Below are 21226 nucleotides of genomic sequence, written 5' to 3'. Positions count from 1 at the left end.
ATACCAGCATACTAATATGTTTATTTCTCGGGATTGACATTATGAGTGATTTTTTCATTTCCTTTTTTGCTTATTTTTTCATTGAATAAATACACATTACTTTTAAAATAAGAAGATGAGGGTAAGCAATAAAAAATATCTTAATCCTTTCCCTGGTAAATCAACCCAAAGTCAAGATTGTATCCTGAGGAGCTGATCATAGATATACATTCAGATTTATCTAAAATATAAATATTGCATTTCTGTATTATTTATAACAGAGAGAGTTGTAAATAACTAAATAATTAAACATTAGGACACTGGCTATGTAAATTATGGGACAACCATATGATGAAATATTATGCCTCCAATAAAAAGTATGCCTAAATACATGCGAAAATGTTCAGGGTATGTCACTAAATGAAAAACAAACTTTTCTTTTTTACAATTTAATCTCTGAAATGAAAAGGATCATATGCTTTTGTTACCTTTTATACTTTTCTGCATTCAAAAATACTTTTCAATAAATATGCATTATGCTTTCCAGTAGAAAAACAAGTGCTAAAACATATAGAATAAAATACTATCATTTTTGAGGATTATGTAAGATCATTTGAGTATCTGGCATGGGAGTTAATACTGTTAAAGTAGTTCTTCTCTTTCCAACCCCCATGCACGCCTTTCTTTCTCTCCTTTCTCTCAGGTTACCTTTTTGTGAAATGAAAAATAGATTGTACAGAAATGTCAAGCACTGCAGCAATATGTGAACTGTGAACTTCCTGATGTTCAAGCTGGTTTTAGAAAAGGCAGAGGAACCAGAGATCAAATTGCTAACAGCTGCTGGATCATTGAAAAAGCAAGAGAGTTCCAGAAAAACATCTATTTCTGCTTTATTGACTATACCAAAGTCATTGACAGTGTGGATCACAATAAACTGTGGAAAATTCTTCAAGAGATGGGAATACTAGACCACCTGACCTGCCTCTTGAGAAACCTGTATGCAGGTCAGGAAGCAACAGTTAGAACTGGACATGGAACAACAGACTGGTTCCAAATAGGAAAAGGAGTACGTCAAGGCTGTATATTGTCACCCTGCTTATTTAACTTATATGCAGAGTACATCATGAGAAACACTGGGCTGGAAGAAGCACAGGCTGGAATCAAGAATGCCAGGAGAAATATCAATAACCTCAGATACGCAGATGACACCACCCTTATGGCAGAAAGTGAAGAGGAACTAAAAATCCTCTTGATGAAATTGAAAGTGGAGAGCGAAAAAGTTGGCTTAAAGCTCAACATTCAGAAAATGAAAATCATGGCATCTGGTCCCATCACTTCATGGGAAATAGATGCGGAAACAGTGGAAACAGTGTCAGACTTTATTTTTGGGGGCTCCAAAATCACTGCAGATGGTGACTGCAGCCATGAAATTAAAAGATGCTTACTCCTTGGAAGGAAAGTTATGACCAACCTAGATAGCATATTCAAAAGCAGACATTACTTTGCCAACAAAGGTCTGTCTAGTCAAGGCTATGGTTTTTCCTGTGGTCATGTATGGATGTGAGAGTTGGACTGTGAAGAAAGCTGAGCGCTGAAGAATTGATGCTTTTGAGCTGTGGTGTTGGAGAAGACTCTTGAGAGTCCCTTGAACTGCAAGGAGATCCAACCAGTCCATTCTAAAGGAGATCAGTCCTGGGTGTTCTTTGGAAGGACTGATGCTAAAGCTGAAACTCCAGTACTTTGGCCATCTGATATGAAGAGTCGACTCATTGGAAAAGATCCTGATGCTGGAAGGGATTGGGAGCGGGAAGAGAAGGGGACGACAGAGGATGAGATGGCTGGATGGCATCACTGACTTGATGGACAGGAGTTTGGGTGAACTCCGGAAGTTGGTGATGGCAGGGAGGCCTGGCATGCTTCATGGGGTCGCAAAGAGTCGGACACTACTGAGCAACTGAACTGAACTGCACTGAGTCCAGGAGACGCTCCATTTGTCTTAGCCTCTTCTTCACTGAACTACCAGAGGGCAACGGCTCTCACTCCACACTTCAGACTCTTACCATCCGAGAGTGATAGCCCAGAGGTGTCATGGTGTCTGCAGACATTCCATAGGTGCATATCTAGGGCAGGGGAACAGCTCTGTCCCACTGTGGTGGGTCATGGGGAGGATGCTAGGCAGGGCGAGAATGGATTCCAAGAACAGGGAAAGGACTAAGGAAAATCAGATGAGAGAAGTCTGAGGGGAGCGTCACGGGTGACCCAGCATAGTGTTTCTCTCCAATGTGTAGACAGGGAACAGAAACAGGTTCTGGAGGCTTATAGCTACTCGTGGTTGGGAGCACTTATGCTCATCTCTTGGGCTTCCCTTGTGGCTCAGCTGGTAAAGAATCCACCTGCAATGCAGGAGACCTGGGTTCGAACCCTGGGTTGGGAAGATCCCCTGGAGAAGGAAAAGGCTACCCACTCCAGTATTCTGGCCTGGAGAATTCCATGGATTGTATAGTCCCTGGGGTCACAAAGAGTCGGACACGACTGAGCGACTTTCACTTCACTTCACTTGCTCATCCCTGAATCCAATTCCTTATACATAACCTGACCCTTTCTCTGCTGTCTTCTTTGGCAAATTTGACTCTTTCTCAAGTCTTCCCCCATCCTACGGAAATTCGGACTGCTAGGAGGCCTGAAACTAGATTCCAGTGTTAAGGTGTCCTTTGCCAAGTGACATCCCACTTCATAAACAGCAGACAGCAATGACGTGACTTACTCAGAGCTCCAAAGGAATACGAGCTCGAGTGTGTGTGCACCTGAGCGTTAGTTGATTTTGTTCATATGATGAGCATATGGTTTCGTCTAGCTGACCTTCAAATTCAAATTGGGTACTGATTAAGCAATAAGAAATAAGATGGGCCTCCCAGGTGGTTTAATGGTGAAAGAATCCACTTGCCAATGAAGGAGATGCCGGTTTGATCCCTGGGTTGGGAAGATCCCCTGGAGAAGGAAATGGCAACCCACTCCAGTATTCTTGCCTGGAGAATCCCGTGGACAGAGGAGCCTGGCGGGCTACAGTCCATGGGGTCGCAAAGAGTGGGACACGACTTAGTGACTAAACAACAACGAAAAGAAATAAGATAGGAGAATGAAGATGTGTTTAAACAGCATTTCCCCCTAATAAGGTGCCTTAACCTTGGCTGCAAGTGAGGACGATCTATTAGGAGCAAACAGAACAGAGAATTCTCCTTGAGTTAGCAGACCGACTATAGCTTAGATAATGATGACGATGACGTAGCAATTTCAACCAGAGTACTTGATATTCCTAATGCTCATTTTAATCCTGGGTTTACATGCCCCTTCATCTGATTGCCTGTATATTTGCTAACTTAAATAGCCTTAACATTTGTACTCTTGGGTTTGTATTTAAGGATTTACAGTGTAAACTACCATTAAATCAATCACTGGCATATTTTTACCAGTAGAGAAAGAAATCTGCCAATAGACAAGTGTGTGCCCTGTTTTATAAATGACCTCAGAGCTCCTATCAACTGACAGATATTTTCTCAGGCTTCTCTAACTTGGAGTTCATTTCTATTCAGGCCTGGCTGTTGCATCCACCCCAGATGGATGAATTATTCATCAGTATTCCTCCTCCTCACATCTCATCCTCCCAGCTCAACCACTGCCCACCCAAGGGCTGGGATGAGTCCCTGGGAACAGGTGTCCTCTGTCTGGAACTCAGAATCTAGCTCTTGATCTATGAGTTGTACCTCCTTCTGTTAGCGGTTTGGACGGTTAGCAGTTACACAGGGTAAATGGGCAATAAGCATCCATCCTCAGAACCTGGTGGGAAATGTGTCTAGAATACTTGAACAAAATCACAGACCTAGAAGACATCCCCAAAGATGTTTCTTCTTGAAATTATTCTGCTTCCACATACCTGTTTTAATTAAAAAAAAAAAATCTTATCTTCCAAACCAAGTGACATTAGCCTGCTCAGTTTTTTGTTTATTTTCAGTCCTTGCACTCTAAGAAGACATTGAGGTTGCTGTGGGAGCCAAAATTATAACAAATATAAAGCCAGCCAACCAATAAGCAAAGCTAAAAATAACTACGAGGCTCAAAATCTCTGAGAATTATACTGGAAAGGATAGTAAAAAAAAAAAAAAAAAAAAGGCCAGTCCATAATATTGGTGATTCCAAGACCTAAGAAGAAGATGCTGGGTCAGATGCAAAGCCTAGAAACAAAGACAGGAGCAGGGGCTCCTTGAGAACCTTTGGTCAGCAAAATGCTCTGCACTTAAACTGGAGAGTGTAATAAGCATTTTTATAAGCAGTCTTATAGCTGCAGAGATCATAAATAGCCCAGACATCACCAAGAAGATATATTTCTGCATGTAACATGACGGCGAGTATTTGAAATGAATTCTCAACACACATGAATGCCTTTTAACCTCATCATGACCTCAATTTTGGAGGATCTCAATGGCAAATTCATTTTTTTTTTTCATTCTAAGCCATGTCTCTATCAATCAAGCTAAACTATGTAATATTTCCAACACTTGCAGTCTATAAGCAATAGATGCTTAGTCTAAGCATTGGAATGAAAATCAGTTAAAATAGTGGTCTTCTATAAATACATGCTATTTCAGAAAAAAGGCAAAAATCATAAACTGTATATTCTAATTTTAATGGAAACTGGGTCACATGTAAATGTGCACTTCAAAATTCTTTTCCTTAGATACAAGGGGGTTAATGGATATTAACAATTTCAGTAAAAGAATCCCCCAAACTTCACATTTGGTCTAATTAGGAAATGGCATTTGTGATACATGACAGAACTCATTGGACTTAGCACCATTAAAAGTTTCGCGTAAAAAAAAGAAACACCTAAAAGTGTTCTGAGAAACTGATCCTGGCATGAGCAATTAACGGTGTGAGATCCTAAAAGCATGAAGAAACATCACAGTGTGTTTCTATAAAGGTGTGACATCTCCAAACCAAACAACTCCACAGGAAAAATCTCAGTTTGAAGCACTTAATTATTTCTCTTGTTTCCTAAAACTCTGCTATTCTACTTCAAGACATTTACAATTACTTTTATCACAGGCTGAATGATTGGGAGGGCTTCTCGGGTGGGTTTGATTCCTGGTCGGGGAACTGAGATCCCACATGCTGCGGAGCAACTAAGCCTGTGCACCACAAGAGAAGCACCCCCCTCCCCCCGCCAAATAGAAAAAGCCCACACAGTGCAAAGAAAACCGAGCACAAAAAAACCCTCAAACAAACATAAAACAACAACCAATGTTCATCGCAGCACTGTTTATAATAGCCAGGACATGGAAGTAACCTAGATGTCCATCAGCAGATGAATAGATAAGAAAGCTGTGGTACATATACACAATGGAGTATTACTCAGCCATTAAAAAGAATACATTTGAATCAGTTCTAATGAGATGGATGAAAGTGGAGCTGATTATACAGAGTGAAGTAAGCCAGAAAGAAAAACACCAATACAGTATACTAACGCATATATATGGAATTCAGAAAGATGGTAACAATAACCCTGTATGCAAGAGGGAGAGGGTGGGATGATTTGGGAGAATGGCATTGAAACATGTATAATATCATATAAGAAATGAATCACCAGTCCAGGTTCTATGCAGGATACAGGATGCTCGGGGCTGGTGCACTGGGATGACCCAGAGGGATGGTATGGGGAGGGAGGAGGGGGGGGTTCAGGATGGAGAACACGTGTATACCTGTGGCAGATTCATGTTGATGTATCGCAAAACCAATACAATATTGTAAAGTAATTAACCTCCAATTAAAATAAATAAATTTGGTCTTTTGACGAGGAAAAAAAAAAAACAACCAAAAACACATATTTGAGTAGTATAAAGGGAGATGCCAAAGGAGTCATTAAAAAAAGACGAAGAACTAGAAAAAGACCACCCAAAGCAAGAGAACAGTGGATGCTGTCTTGGTCCACAGGATCCACCTTCAGGAAGGAAGAGCTTCCTCTTCTAGCCGTAGGCTGCCCTCATCCCTTCTCAAGCTTCTAGGATCATCTGAACAGAAGAGAGAGGCTTCATCCAAGACCACAGCCCCTTCCCCTGGCAGCCAGTGACAGGTGACTCCTCAGTGGGAGGTTTAAGAGCCAGACTCCCACGCCCCAGCTGGACATCTCAGAACTGTCATGCCATCTTCAGCCTGGCTGCGGCTTCGGTTGAGAATGCCTTGCAGTTCAATTTATTTATCCAGTCTTGCATGCTTTCCTTTCACCGGTGTTGATTCCAAGAGCCCTCCCTAATAAAGGTTAGCTCCCTAGTCTCCTGGGGAAGCCACCCTGCGTAGGTATCAGGTGAACAGTTTGAGCAATGGGCATGTATTGCTGTATTCTGTGAGGTAATCCTCCATTCTATGGAGGAGAAGACTGAGCCACAGAGAAGTTAAGTACTTGTGATGACATGTTAATCCCTTGCTAAGTGCAAGAGTTCCTTATGAAAGCCCACGTACGTTGCTAGTGCCAGAGACAGGATCTAGGCCTCAAGCATCTGGCCCCAGAGCTCACACTCTTAGCAACTATCCTTCCTACACAGGATGTCTCACTTATGAAAACCGTTTACAGGCAACATGAGATGAAATGAATCATGTAAACAGTCGAGTGTTATTTTTAAGACAACTTTGATTTTCTAAACATTGATTCCAGGACTAGCTAATATCAATCTTACACGCAGATATATTTTCTTATCACTCCAAACTGAAGAAATGCATTCAGCATATTAATCTAAAAGTTCCAAGGAGGTCAAATGGTTTAGCAGATGCCCATTTGTACAACAATCTCATCTACCATTTGGAGTGTTTTTAGTAGTTATTAATTACAGATTTAAAATATTACTTTTTGTGTGTGGGGACAATCAGAGGGGGTAGAAATGACAATTTCATTTTCCTTTAGGTGATGCATATTTTAAAAACTGTGTTATCTGCACATGGATGTCCCTGAAATTTCTCCCTCAAATTTTCTCTTAGAACCTACATAAATTTTTCTTTTCCTTTTTTCTTCTTTTAAAGATACTTGGGTCAGCAACATTTTCTCATAGTAACTGTCCAGAGAATGAGGAATGATGCTCTTGTCAAAGATTTATTTTCAAGGATGCCTTTCAAACATTTCTTTTTTATTCTGTCCAGATAATGGAGTTCTCTAGTAGGTGATTCTCAAATGAACCCATTCCTGACAAGTAGCTGTAAACAGCCTCCTTCTGTTGTTTCAAATAAACATCTTCTTTAAACATAATTTTTCCAATCATCCTGTTGTTTCATGAATAGTTACTGTTAGAGGAACAAATGGATATACAAATTCTGAAAAGGGTAGATATGGAATAAAATAGAGCAGATTGGATATTTGCGTTGGAAACAGACATGCTTAAAGAGGATTGGATGGATTTGCTCACTATTTCATTTCCCCCAAACAAACAAAATCCAGATGGTTTTCTAAGAGTTTGCACAGATTTTCAGATGAGTAAGTGGTCTCATACCTTCATCTTTACAGACTTCAGCTGCTTCCTCTGAAGAAGGGCTGGGTGCCGAAGCAGTGCTGGTACCATCTGTAAGGCAGAAAGAGACACTGTCTCAGAGTCCATACTGTGAGGTGGGTGCTGCCTTGCCCACCTTACCTCCCACTCCACCGAAGAACATAGGAGCCCATTTCATGCTCTCAGACACTGAATGGCCTTTGGAGTGCTCGGGTTTGTGACCCTCCTCTATGACGAATGGAACAAGAACCCTTAGTTAAGCTTGAGCCCAAGGAACTAGAACTGTGTTTCGGTGAAGACTGGGACTGTGACGCTTTGGCCTTTTGTTTCTTCCCTCGCCTCTGGAAGAATGGTAGGCTAGTTTTCTTAGTAAAAGGTTGCACATTTCTACAAAGTGCTTTTAAAGTCTGGGTTTCCTCCGCACCACGCCTCGTCCCATTAGACCATGCTGTCAGGCTGCAGGGGCGCGTCTGACGGTGTCGGTGCAGAGGCCCGGGGAAGGGGAGCGTTTGTCACAAAGCACCAGAAGCCGCTTGGTGATTTCATGTCAGTCGAGCACAGGGTGGGGACTAAGGAACCTGGAGGTCCCTGTCCTGCGCTGCCCCCTCCCCCCCAACCACAGCAGCAATGAACCTCATCAGAGCTGGTCTTTCTATTTAGGACTTCAGCACTCCAGGGACTCACTCCACTTGGCCTGCAAAATAGTAACTAACTAACACTAGAAGAGTAAATTTAAGATGGGAAGGATTACCAAAATCATTTGGAATAGTTAATACTTGACAAATGGAAAAGGAATGTATACATTTTTTATGCAGTAACGAGGTTATAAAACTAAAGATAACTCAAAAACGCATGACAAAACATACACACACACTCAGGACATTTATATTAGCCTACAGCTGGGCAAACGTGTGTTAGTTGCTCAGTTATGTCTGACTCTTTGCAGCCCTGTGGACTCTAGCCTAACAGGCTGCTCTGCCCATGGGATTCTCCAAGCGAGAATACTGGAGTGGGTTGCCATTTCCTCCTCCAGGGGATCTTTCCAACCCAGGGATCAAACTCATGTCTCTTACGACTTCTGCGTTGGCAGGTGGGTTCTTTACCACTAGCGCCACCTACGAAGTCCTCTGGAGTGGGTAGCCATTCCCTTCTCCAGGGGATCTTCCCAACCTTGGGATCCAGCTTAGGTCTTCGGCACTGCAGTTAGATTCTTTACTCTTTGAGCCACCAGGGAAGCTCACAGCTGAGCAAAAGAATCTAACAAAAATCTATTATAATAAAGTGTTGACTATCTCAAAAAAAGATTGATTTTTCCATACAAAGTAAAAAAGTGGCTACTGTGGTAATGCCTTTAAAACTTTACAGATATACTTATTAAACTGAATCTTTGAAATAGTATTAATATTATTCTGTGAGCAATTAATAAATATCTATATTTGCAACAAAATCAAGGCTAACTGGACATTTTTTTCAGCATATCCTTTGTCGGTAATGTGCATGACTATCACCTTCAGGTCATATTTCTACCAGAACAGAGGATAAAATCTGTTAGTAGGGAGATAATGGGAGATGAATCACTGTCTTTTGTTAGGTGACAAACTCCTATGAACAACAAAAGAACAGACTAAAAATGATCAACTCTCCCTTGATGTCACATCATCCCAGGTCTCTGCTTCCCTTTAAGGCAAAACTCCCCAAGATAGCAGTCCCTGTTGTTGCTCCAGACTTCCTCATCTCCCAGTCTCTCCATAACGCACGCCAATCGGCTTCCATCCTCCTCGCATCATTCTCTTCTTAGAGGTGTCAGTGACCTCACTTTGCCAAATCCACGGGCCATTTTCCCTTTCTTATCTTCCTTGACTTCTCAGTAGCATCTCAGAGTCTATTCCGTTCTTTCTGGAATACTTCTCTGCTGCAGCTGTTTCTTCTCCCTTGTTGCCACATATCTGGATGCCGTGGTGTCCCAGGCCCGATTCTTCTCCTTATTTACATGTCCTCTCCAGTGAATCCCACGGAGTCATGCGGCTGTAAGTAGCGTTTCTACACCAGCGACACCCAAGCCTGTATTTCTGGTCCACATCTCTCCCTAGAAATCCAGACTCATATATCTAACTGGCTTCTTGACCTCCCATATGGCTGAGAATCCTCTTGGATTTACCATGGCCAAATCTGAACTATCAACTCTATTAACAAAACTTGTGCCCTGTGGCCAGTCTTTCATACACTAGTCAGTGGCACCATCACCCACACAGTTACTGATGCTAAAAGCCTAGGATGTAGTCTGGGTCCCTACGCCCTGTATCTAAGCCATCGGTACCTCCCATCACCTCTGCCTCTGGGATGAAACACAGCAGTCCATTTTGTCTGCATTTCCAGAAACCGCCCATCACTGCTTTCCTGCTACAGTCTTTCAACTGGTCTTACTTTGGCTCCTTTGGCTCATTTTCATTCACAGGCAAGAGTGAGCTAGTGAAAACTGATAACGCCCCCTCACTACTAAAAGCCTTCCATTGGCTTCCCCTTGTAGTTCCAACAGAATCAGTTCTTACTGATTACATCAGACATAACCTGGTCCTATGGTATTTTCCCGAATCCCACCCCTGTTCTCTTTCATCCATCAGGCTCCGGTCACTCTGAACTTCCTTCTCTGATGTGTTAAAATTCACCTGAACATCTGCATTCCCTGATCCCTCCATCTGGAACGTTCTCCTGCCATTTTATCCCTGAGATTTCGCTTTAATTACTGTCGTCAGGGAGTCCTCCCTGAGTCCAGCCAATGGAAAGCTGTCTTCTCAGGATTCCTTCTACATTACCTCATTTCTCCACGAGGCACTTATCACCACCACGCTTTTCTTATTATTTCCTTTTGGATCACCGCCACCCGAGTATAAATTTCAAGGAAGAAAAGATACTGTCTTTATAGTTCACTGCCCTACTTCAGTGCCCGGAGCCATGCCTGGGCCACAGTGAGCGCTGGATAGGTATTTGTTGAGTGGCCGTTTGAGGAAGAGGATCTACCACTTTGCTTTGATCATGGCAGCAGTCAGAACCGCTGGATGATGCTGGCTGCCTTTTGCATGATATGGAAGAGGAGTGCAGAGCTGTGCAGTTAGAATTGAGGCTGGAATTTCTAATGAATAAAAGGAAGATATTTTTATTTTGGAAGAATAACAGTGGGTCAAAAGGATTTTAATGAGCACCATTGCACCTCTGACTTCTCTGCACCAGGATAGGGAGGTAGAACAGTTACAGCCGTATATGCTGAAGCGGCCAAGATCCGAGATGAATCTTGCCACTGGGCTCTGAACCAGCAGGCAGGCCTGCTTAGAAGAACAAGAAGCGGTGTGCTTAAGAATCTTCTCTACACTGAGAGGCAGCCACATTGTGGTGGTGATCTCCATCTGCGAGGTGGAGAAAAAGGCTTATGTTCTATGACTCTTTGCTAACATGCAAGATGGTCCCAAATCCATAAAGACACTGCCTGTTCTCAACTGATTAAGGGAAAAAGAGATGCATAAATAAAATGCAGGCAGATGTGTGTGCATGTATACACGTGTGTGCCTGTGTGTGTATGTGTATATGAATGGGGTGGGAGAAATTTATGTTGATAAAAGACAGTTTGGGACAGAGAGCAACTGGGGTCGCAAAGAATCAGACATGACTGAGAGACAAACACACACACACACACACACACACACACGCAATGAGTGAATAAAACCTGTAAAGCCACAGCGTTCAGAGAATGGCCTCAGCTGTCAGCAGCTGGCTGACTAATACTCATCGGCCCCAAATAGTGAAAACAGTGACAGCTTTTCTCAGAAGCCTCATCTTCCATGGAACATAACGATGTGGTGACCGGGAGCTGGGGGCAACAGTGGTGCAGATAACAACATTTTTCTATATCAGAAATTCATTCCATCTCAAGGACTGCATTTAAGCAAAGGGCGCTGGCTGAGCAAGCAGCAGGTGCACAAGGTCCCTGCCGCCCTGCTTCAGTGCCTCCTCTGATTGGCCGTCTTCAATTCCATCTTCCAGTTTAGTAGTAAAGGCTTTCGGTTCTCCAGCAAAATCTCCAAGGTTAATGGAGGAACTTCTCAGTGACAAACCTATCATACCGCCTGGTTTATTTCCAAGAGTCCAGCGTACGGCTCAGAGTGTGGCTGGCACATGAGCAGAGCTCCCCATTTTAAAGATGCCCCACTTGTTGGGCTCGTTAGAATCAGAAGAATGACTTGGAAAAATTGAAGGAGGAAGTTTTTATTTGGGTGGTTATGTTGACAGCTGCATAACATATGTGTGAATCATTCTTTCAAAGGAGAGCACGCCTGAGTATGAAAATGGGGAGGAAGAAAAGAAAAATCTAAGGTGATGACCATCTTTTTTGAGTTTTAAGTGTAAAAAAATGTTCAGTTTACAATATACAGCAGAAGATCTCTAAGCATTTCATTGGCACATCCATTCTTTGGATCTCACGGAGCTCTGGGTGTGGGGTAGTCAAGGCTACATCACAGCATCATCCACAACATATAGAAAAATGAACAGGAGCACAGCTCTTCAAAACTGAGTGCAAAACAGTATGGGCCACTCCATGTGTTGTGGAAGGAAAGCCTCTGATACCTGTCCTTTGAATGTTTTTCATTTCGTTTTCCCCCTCAAACTGAATCTGCTGATTCTGACCTGCCCTAGTCAGCCCAGCTCTGACGTGGTCCTTCCAGTCTCTGCCGGTCCCGTGCAGAGCATCGCTGAGCAAACTGTTATCACCCGGGACCAAAGAGGAGCTCGGGACTGACGCCCGAGAGGCCCTGCTCTGACTAAGGACTCTGACGCTCATCGTTAACAGGGCTGGTGATTGCCTGAGGGAGACCACAATGGACACTGAGGCTAACCCGATGAAAAGGCATGAACACTGAAAACAGCACTAAGTCAAGCTATTGTTCACCTCTGGGGACGAGGCCGAGGAGACGCTTCAAAAGAAATCTGAGCCCACCTGCTTCTTGGCTCTGCTCTTCTATTTCTTCCGCACTTGGCTTTTCCTCTGGAGCATTCTCATCTTTTTCGAAAACCACAGAGGGGGAAAAAAAATATACATCAAGTCAATTTATGAAATATCTCTTTATGGCTAATATGCAGCGGTGAAATTAATTGTAACCAATGTAGCGTGACTCGCCACCATAAAGCAAGGCAGAGAGATGAACCAGAGGTGTGAAACAGAAAAATTACCTACATAAACAGGCGCATTTGTCCTGGGCCCTTCTCGCGTGATTTGCTTGGTGGAAAGCTGAACTGCGGTAAACAAAATTCACTCAGCAGTTCTAGTCACATCTCTCCTCTCACACAGTACTTCCCGAAGTGCCAAACAGATTTTAATTTCAATTTGCTTTCTTCCCTTGACTCAACCAATATGCGCCGTGTAAAGAGTGTTGGCTGATTATGTTCCTACGCACTTTATTTTCCTGTTTGATTTATGTTGCAAAAAACCCACCTATTTTTACTTCATTTCTGTTACAGTTTTTACTTAAATTTTTTTTACTGGGGTATAGCTGCTTTACAATGCTGTGTTTCTGCTGTACGACAAAGTGGATCAGTCATACATATAGGAATACCCCTCCCTCTTGGACCTCCCTTCCGCACCCCCCATCCCACCCATTAATTTCTTAGACATTTACTTACATTTTACACTTGACAGTCTAACATTTCTATGCTACACAATATTCTATTTTGAACAGATTATGCTGGTCAAGTTTATGCCGGAATACATAACTCCTTGAAAAATAAATAACTGGGCAGGTATAATGGTGGCTATATATTGGAAACTAGCTAAAAATTTCCCTTTGGCTTAAAATGTATATATCTCTGTGGATTTATGTGTAGGAAAAAAGTAAACTTTTCAAAGGCATCATTTTAGAACTCATTGCTGGGAGGGTTTCCAAATGTGTTTAGAAATTTTTTTTTAATGATAAATTTATATAAAGACAAAGGAATAAAATATAAGACACACAGTTAAAGCCGAGAAAGCAGGGAAGCAGAAGTTTTCTGCACACACGGGTTAAAGCTGGCCAAAGCTCCCAGTTGCTCAAGAGGTGGAATCTACTCCTTTACTCCTGAAATTTGGACTGGTTCTGACTTGTTTAGACAGTGAAATGTGGACATGATTCTCTGGGCCCCTCAAGCCAAAGCCTAAGAGAACTGGCAGCTTTCCCCTTCTGCCTCTGGGAAGCCAGTCACCTTGCTTAAAGACACTCAGGTGAGCCCCCCGAGGGGAGAGGGGGACAGGGAGAGAGCGGCGCAGAGTGGCCAGACGTGTGGATGAAGCCGTCTCCCACCTTCCTACCTGGCCCTGCTGCCGGCTGAACACTCCCAATTGATGACCTCAGCCGAGATCACAGGGAGCAGAAGGATCACCCTACCGAGTCCCCCAGCCAGGCTTAGACCACTTAACCAAGTTGTACTTGACTGCTTTGACCCACCATCTGTTCCAACTACCAACACTTAATCCAGAGGCAAGAGGATGGGCATCCTTCCAGAGGAGGATGCGACTCGTGGAGTTGAAATAAGAGCCTCGGCGGCAGAGAGGGAACCTTTCACCAAGCAGCTCTGCAGAAGAACCTACTGAGGAGGATGGAGAATGCGAAAACATCTGGAATTGACCTGAATGAAAGAAAAAGTTTATAACAGAGTGACAAAAATAAATAAATAAATAAGAGCAACACCGACATGGGGAAGAGGTTCAATCTATAAATAAATGTATAAGTATGGGGACTTCCCCGGTGGTCCAGTGGTTAGGAATGGACCACTTCGTTGAATGCAGGGGACATGGGTTTGATCCCTGGTCAGGGAACTAAGATCCAACCTGCCACAGAGCAGCTAAGCCCACTTGCCTGAACTACTGAGCCAGCGCTCCAGAGCCCGTGCGCCACAACTAGGGTCCATGGACCGCAACAAAAGATCCCACGGGAAGCAATGAGGCTCCTGCACACTGCAGCTAAGACCCAACACAGACAAATAAATAAAGTGTGTGTATAATTCCCTTGCTTGCTCCTTGGAAGAACAGCTATGACAAACCTAGACAGCGTATTAAAAAGTAGAGACATTACTTTGCTGACAAAGGTCCTTATAGTTGATATGGATCGGAGAAGGTAATGGCACCCCACTCCAGTACTCTTGCCTGAAAAACCCCATGGATGGAGGAGTCTGATAGGCTGCAGTCCATGGGGTCGCTAAGAGTCAAACACAACTGAGCGACTTCACTTTCACTTTTCACTTTCATGCACCGGAGAAGGAAATGGCAACCCACTCCAGTGTTCTTGCCTGGAGAATCCCAGGGATGGAGGAGCCTGGTGGGCTGCCATCTATGGGGTTGCACAGAGTCGGACATGACTGAAGCGACTTAGCAGCAGCAGCAGCAGCACCATTTATGGATGCTGAACACTGAAGAATTGATGCTTTTCAACTGTGGTATTGGAGAAGACTCTTGAGAGTCCCTTGCATTGCAAGGAAATCAAACCAGTCCATCCTAAAAGAAATCAATCCTGAATATTCACTGGAAGGAATGATGCTGAAGCTGAAGCTCCAATACTTTGGCCACCTGATGTGAAGGGCCAACTCATGAGAAAGAACCCTGATGGTGGGAAAGATTGAAGGCAGGAGCAGAAAGGGATGACAGAGGATGAGCTGATTTGATGGTGTCACTGACACAATGGATGTGAGTTTGAGCAAATTCAGGGGGATTGTGAAGGACAGGGAAGTCCGGCGTGCTGCAGTCCATGGGGCTGCAAAGAGTTGGACATGACCTAGCGACTGAACCACACAAATTCCCTCTGCCCAGCACAGTGCCCTTTGTCACAGGGTTATAGTATAACCTCGGTAGGGGTGGCTCTGCAGTTCCCCAAACCCAGGGTTCTCCGTGGAGTATTTACAAGGACATTTCTAATGTCTCTCTGTTTTGGTTCTCCAGGGAGGTGCTGTAGGAAGGCAACAGTCATCCTTGATGTTCCTGCTCCTGTTCCCAAGGTCCGATTGGTACTGGGGCACGTGTCAAAACCATAGGTCAGTGTTTTGCCTTCCTCCCACCACATGGACTCAGACTCAAGCAGGAAAAATCTACCAGCTTTCCTGTCTCTCCCGACAGCCAGACCTTTTAACACAGATTTTACAATAGGCTTGAAGTCTGCAGTGACCGACTGTTTTTAAAATTACTCTGGTCAGTGCATCTTTTCCCCTACCGCATGGAGTGGGGGTAAAAAGCTTTCTTGTGGAGAGAGAAAGAGAGAAGGGAAAGAGAAAAAACAGTTAAGTCACAGGAAGGTTCCAGCCGTCCTAAACATATGAAAAGGAAATTCAGAGCCCCCACGACCAACTGTATAACCGTAAGAAACAGTCTGGGTCTTCATCTCACCTACAGCTACTAGGTTTTTACCCTTAATCCCCACGTCCGTGGTGGTCCCACTCCCTAATGAAATTGCCCAAGTGGCGTGTTCTGTTTTCCTCTTGGAAAACAGAGTCTTGGCTGTGGGGTGCTCTGGGTTGCAGGATTTCTGCCCTTTGGAAGCAAATTCAGGAAACACTTGGTATGTTTATCACGGAGTAAACGCCTTCTAGAGGAATGCTACATTTGGCGTTTGAGTACCTTGCCCTCAAATGAAAGGATTAGGTCTATTGCTTTCATCAGTTTCCGAAGACAGTGCACCCTCGGAGCCAGCAGGGGGAGCCAGTGTCGAAGTCTTGCTTTCCAAGCCCACTTGATACATTCTCCGGCTATTAGACTAGCATTCATTCCACTTTCAGAAGGACAGTTCGCCTGGCTTCTAACATCCCATCCATTTAAAATGCCTCGAATGGGTGAGTTCTGAGTGAAACGGTGAGCTTCCTCTGGTAGGGAAGAAAAATATCCCATTACACCGTTCCCTATTAAGTATTGGATAAGGACAAGCTTCCCTTTTTGTGGGCTTGTCTGTCTAGCTGTCTTCACAGGAAGCAAATAAACAATAAAAAAGTGAAGTAGACTGGGGAATGTAAACTTGAGGTTATTAGAAGGGATTTAAAAGGCTCACAATAAATGTGAAGAAATATAGGGAAGTGACAGGCTGTTTTGTGAGCCTAAAAAATGTCACATGGAAGCTAAATTCTCCTAAGTAATACAGCTCTAGGATTCCATATTTATTTCCAATAATAAATTTCCACCTCATTCATGTTAAGTGTCACATAAGACTACTTCCCCACACCTAAAAGCATGGTGGCCTGTGCAAATTCTAATGGCTAAATTATTTTTGCTTCTCCAGTATGAAAACCCTGCCCTCTATTCTTTCAACCCATATGCATGGAGTACATACTGTATGCAAGGACGTTTCAGGAATTTTACAGAAATAAAAATAAGAGACTCCTGCTGTAAAGCTGGAACCGAGCAGAATCCTGCAGGGCTCTCCCACTTTCTCAAGTACAGAACCAAGAAGTTCATGATCAGGACAACAGCGTTGCAGACTCAGCATCTGATGCATGTTCTTGAGTTGCTTTACTGTTACCGTAACTGCCACTGGATGGGGGAAAAAATCTAACTGGGTGCTGCCAGACTGCAGCCATGATGGAATCTCCTCCTTCTGTCTCGCGCAGCACTGAGTCATGGGCAGCATGGGTTCCAAGGACTGACCTCAAGAGTACAAGATGGACATGATTGCCCATAAGTCTCTATCTCTGTTGGCATCAATATGATTGTAGTCTATCCTGCCCATATACAAGAGCAGGCAACTAAAACTGCCAGGAAAGAGATGCTGACGTCTTCCACTCTAGAACGCTCTGTTGACATGCAGAAGTTCCAGAAGACAGACCTTCCCTTCTAATCCCACAGAAATGGGATGATGTTCTGACAAGTGGGGACTTGCCAGCAGCTCTCTGAAGCAAACTGCCCTCAGCAGAAAGCCCCTTTTCTTGTCACTGTAGCAAAGCTATACTGTAATTAAGTTTTGAATGAGGCACCCCCACCTCTACTCATTTCTGGCCCAAGCATGCCTTTCAAACCTTTTAATCACACGACACCTTGCCTGACTCCTAGATCAACGAAGAATAAGCAATTAACAGATGACCAGATCTCTTCCCTAGCTTCTCTTTCAGTAATCTCATGAGCAAACTATGTGACCAAGCTGTGTGAACAAGATAATGTCTAGGGGAAGATCACAGAAGTCAACAGCTTGAAAGCAGTGGGGCACAGTGACGAGTCTGACCCCCCGTCCCAGTGATTAACTGAGTTTACTCTCCTCCTTTCCTTTAAACCTTTCATGGCTGAATGGAATCTTTGGAGGTGTGTTTTGGGGGATGCTGAGTCCACCATCTCCCCAGATTGTTGACTTCTGATTAAAGGCCCATTTCCTTTCTACCATTTGTGAGTATTAATTCTGTAAGTGGCAAGCAGTAGGGTCTCCCATTGATAACAAAGTGAATTTGTGTAAATATGCAGTTCATGTTTAATTCTATACGGATGAGCTTTTTAAGGGCAAAATTTCAATGTCGTGGCTCCAAACTGCTGTCCTGATATTTGCAGTTCCTTTTGTGCAATGTGCATAGGGATGGGAAGGGAAAGAGGAGGTAAGTCAGAGCAAATACACTCTTGCTGCTGGGGAAGCAACCTGACGTGTGCTGCCTGCTAGTACACTGCTGTCTTTTCCAGGGTTTCTGGACACGGGCAGGCCACAGGCAATTCAGACTCAGGGGTTTGCAGACTGGATTACTGGCTTCAGTTCTTGAGTTCCTTGGTAATGGATTATTTATCTCAGTGTCCTTCCCCTGCTGTTGGACTTGATCCAGGGATACAGCTAATGAAATGTCAGCGGACGCGACAGGAGCAAAGAGCTGGAGTGCATTGCACAATTGGACTTGGTGCTTGCGCTTCTACCGTTGGCCATGACAAGATGCCTCTGTAGCCACCGGTTTAAACAGGATGAGAGATACGAGGAGCAGGCTTGACCCACATCACAGACTGGAGGCCAGACCAGAAAACTCTCAGCTTGATATCCAACAGCCCAGTGGAGCCTCGCATACATCAGCAGACCCACGGTCAACCTGTAAACCTCTGAGCACGAGAACAAATCTTTTTGTTGTAAGGCTCTGAACTTTGGGGTGATTTGTTATATAGTTTTATTGTGATAATAGCTGATTAATACAAATGGTATCTTACTTTTTCTCAGGTCAGGAAGTCTCATTTTTTTTTTTAACTCTGTCATTTATAAAGAACTCACTCTTAAATTTTTTATTTTGCCACACAGCTATATTCTTACACATCCCAAAATTCTCTAGAAGACAGACACTCACAAAACAAATTTAGCTTACATAAGGAATGCTCTTGACGAGTATGCTCTGCCATGAATGTTTATGCTTTACTTAATAGAGCTATGTGGTAGCAGTATGATACCTAGTTAATACTGGCTGACACGTATGGAATATTGGCTATGTTCTACTCAGTGTCTCAGTGCTCTGCATAGATTATCAAATTTAATTCTCATAACAACCCAATGAGGTGATATTATTATTATCCACATTTTGTGGGTGGGGACACTGAGGCACAGAGATGTTAGATAATTTCCCTGAGATCCCACAGAGATTTTTAGCAGGGATTCAACCCAGTCCACTGATACCAGAGTCCCCTACTGCCTTCCTGGAAACACAACTAGTATTTGTTTGCTGGAAGCATGGGAAAATGGTATTTAACATAATAGCTGAAAATTAAGCTATAATCTCATACAAGTTAACACAGAACACTAAGAACATTGAGAAACTAGCTCTTCCAACACTGAAGCCAGACGGGTGCAAAGGTACAACTCTGAATTTCTTCTTTAATAGTAAAGATATTTTGAAATAATTTTAAACAATGGAGAGTTACAGGAATAGTACAAGAAAGTTTCTCTTTTGCCCTGATCCATTTAAGAGTAAGTTGGGGACATGATCACCCCCTTATCGCCTTTGCCAGCCCTGAGTACTCTGGTCTGTATTTTCTACAAAGACCTTCCCCATGACCACAATGCAACTAAGCAGTGATGACGTTCCTCACATGGAAGTCTTTGAAAATTTTCTAAGAATACTTTTCATGGCAATCTACCATCACAAATGCCTTTCGTTGTCCTGGTTCTCTAGTCTCCTTCAATCTGAGACCAAGACACCCTCCTGACCTCAACTACACCCCGGCTGGTTGGAGTCAGGGGTGGGAGAGGTTGGTTCCCTACCTCACCACCCGTCCTTCAGTGTGAATGCCTAACCTTGCTCAACTCTGCATGAAGGCTTTTAGGATGAAAGAAAGAAAAGAACAAAAGAAGAGAGGTAGAAAGTTTAGTTTCAAACCTTTCAACATTTGTTCTGGAGGTATTGTCAACCAATTGATATACATATATGAATCTCAGGAAATTAAGTTCCTGAGTTGGCTGCCTCACCACTGTAATGAAAAGCCTCCTGTGTGTCTTCCAGGGCAGATCAGAGAGCGGTATACAGTCAAGCAGTCACCATCTGACATGAACGGGAGCTGCTGCCTCCCAGGGACGGGCACTTCTGCACCTCTGACCTGTTACCGCGAAGCCCTCCACAGTCCGCCTGGGCTAGACTTTTATCTACATTTTTACAGATAAAGATTTCAAGGTTGTCAGAGGTCAAATATGTGCCCTGAAGCCCCACAATTAGTGGCAGAGCTGAGACTTAAGACTCAGGGCCAGATTGTGCCAAAACCTGAGGTCTTTCTTGTCTTGCAGATTCCTGTGACCTCTTTCGAGTCTTGACAGCTGGATTGTAAATCCTGAGAAAGATGTCCATACTGTTGCTGAGGTGTCCTCAGCATCTAGCACAGTGCCCACAGTCCGGCAGGGTTCCATAAACACCTGCCAAGGGGTTAAGAAGGAAACTTCTTTCTCTCCTAAACAATACTTATTTTGCTGTTGTTCAAAGCTTATTTCAGTTCTTGATGGAGAAAAGGTACCGTGTCTATTTGAGCCTCTAGTTGAACCTCACTGAATTCGGGGCTAGCTTTAAAATGTCATGTCTCTTTGATCACAAATAATGGTTCCTAACAACAGACTGGTTTTAAATAGGAAAAGGAGTATGTCGAGGCTGTATATTGTCACCCGGCTTATTTAACCTCTACGCAGAGTACATCATGAGAAACACTGGGCTGGAAGAAGCACAAGCTGGAATCAAGATTGCGGGAGAAATATCAATAACCTCAGATATACAGATGACATCACCCTTATGGCAGAAAGTGAAGAGGAACTAAAAAGCTTCTTGATGAAAGTGAAAGAGGAGAGTGAAAGAGTTGGCTTAAAACTCAACATTCAGAAAACAAAGATCATGGCATCCGGTCCCATCACTTCATGGGAAATAGATGGGGAAACAGTGGAAACAGTGTCAGACTTTGATTTTTTGGGCTCCAAAATCACTGCAGATGGTGATTGCAGCCATGAAATTAAAAGACGCTTACTCCTTGGAAGAAAAGTTATGACCAACCTAGATAGCATATTCAAAAGCAGAGACATTACTTTGCCAACTAAGGTCCATCTAGTCAAGGCTGTGGTTTTTCCACTGGTCATGTATGGATGTGAGAGTTGGACTGTGAAGAAAGCTGAGTGCCGAAGAATTGATGCTTTTGAATTGTGGTGTTGGAGAAGACTCTTGAGAGTCCCTTGGACTGCAAGGAGATCCAACCAGTCCATTCTAAAGGAGAACAACCCTGGGATTTCTTTGGAAGGAATGATGCT

The 21226-nt window shown here is 43.5% G+C and overlaps 1 protein-coding gene across 1 annotated transcript in view; it reads right to left on the bottom strand.

Annotated features, from left to right (window-relative positions):
* Window positions 1-21226, bottom strand: part of MACROD2 (MACRO domain containing 2) — a 2334919-nt gene that overhangs the window by 145336 nt on the left and 2168357 nt on the right. The window contains exons 12-13 of the mRNA XM_018056932.1: window positions 12493-12555; window positions 7509-7577 (exon numbers count right to left, since the gene is read on the bottom strand). Coding sequence (XP_017912421.1) covers window positions 7509-7577; window positions 12493-12555 — 132 coding nt within the window. The remainder of the gene's footprint in view (window positions 1-7508; window positions 7578-12492; window positions 12556-21226) is intronic.

This window comes from Capra hircus, chromosome 13 (assembly GCF_001704415.2).
Source record: "Capra hircus breed San Clemente chromosome 13, ASM170441v1, whole genome shotgun sequence".
NCBI classification, from domain to species: domain Eukaryota; kingdom Metazoa; phylum Chordata; class Mammalia; order Artiodactyla; family Bovidae; genus Capra; species Capra hircus.
This window is presented reverse-complemented; position numbering and strand designations above follow the sequence as displayed.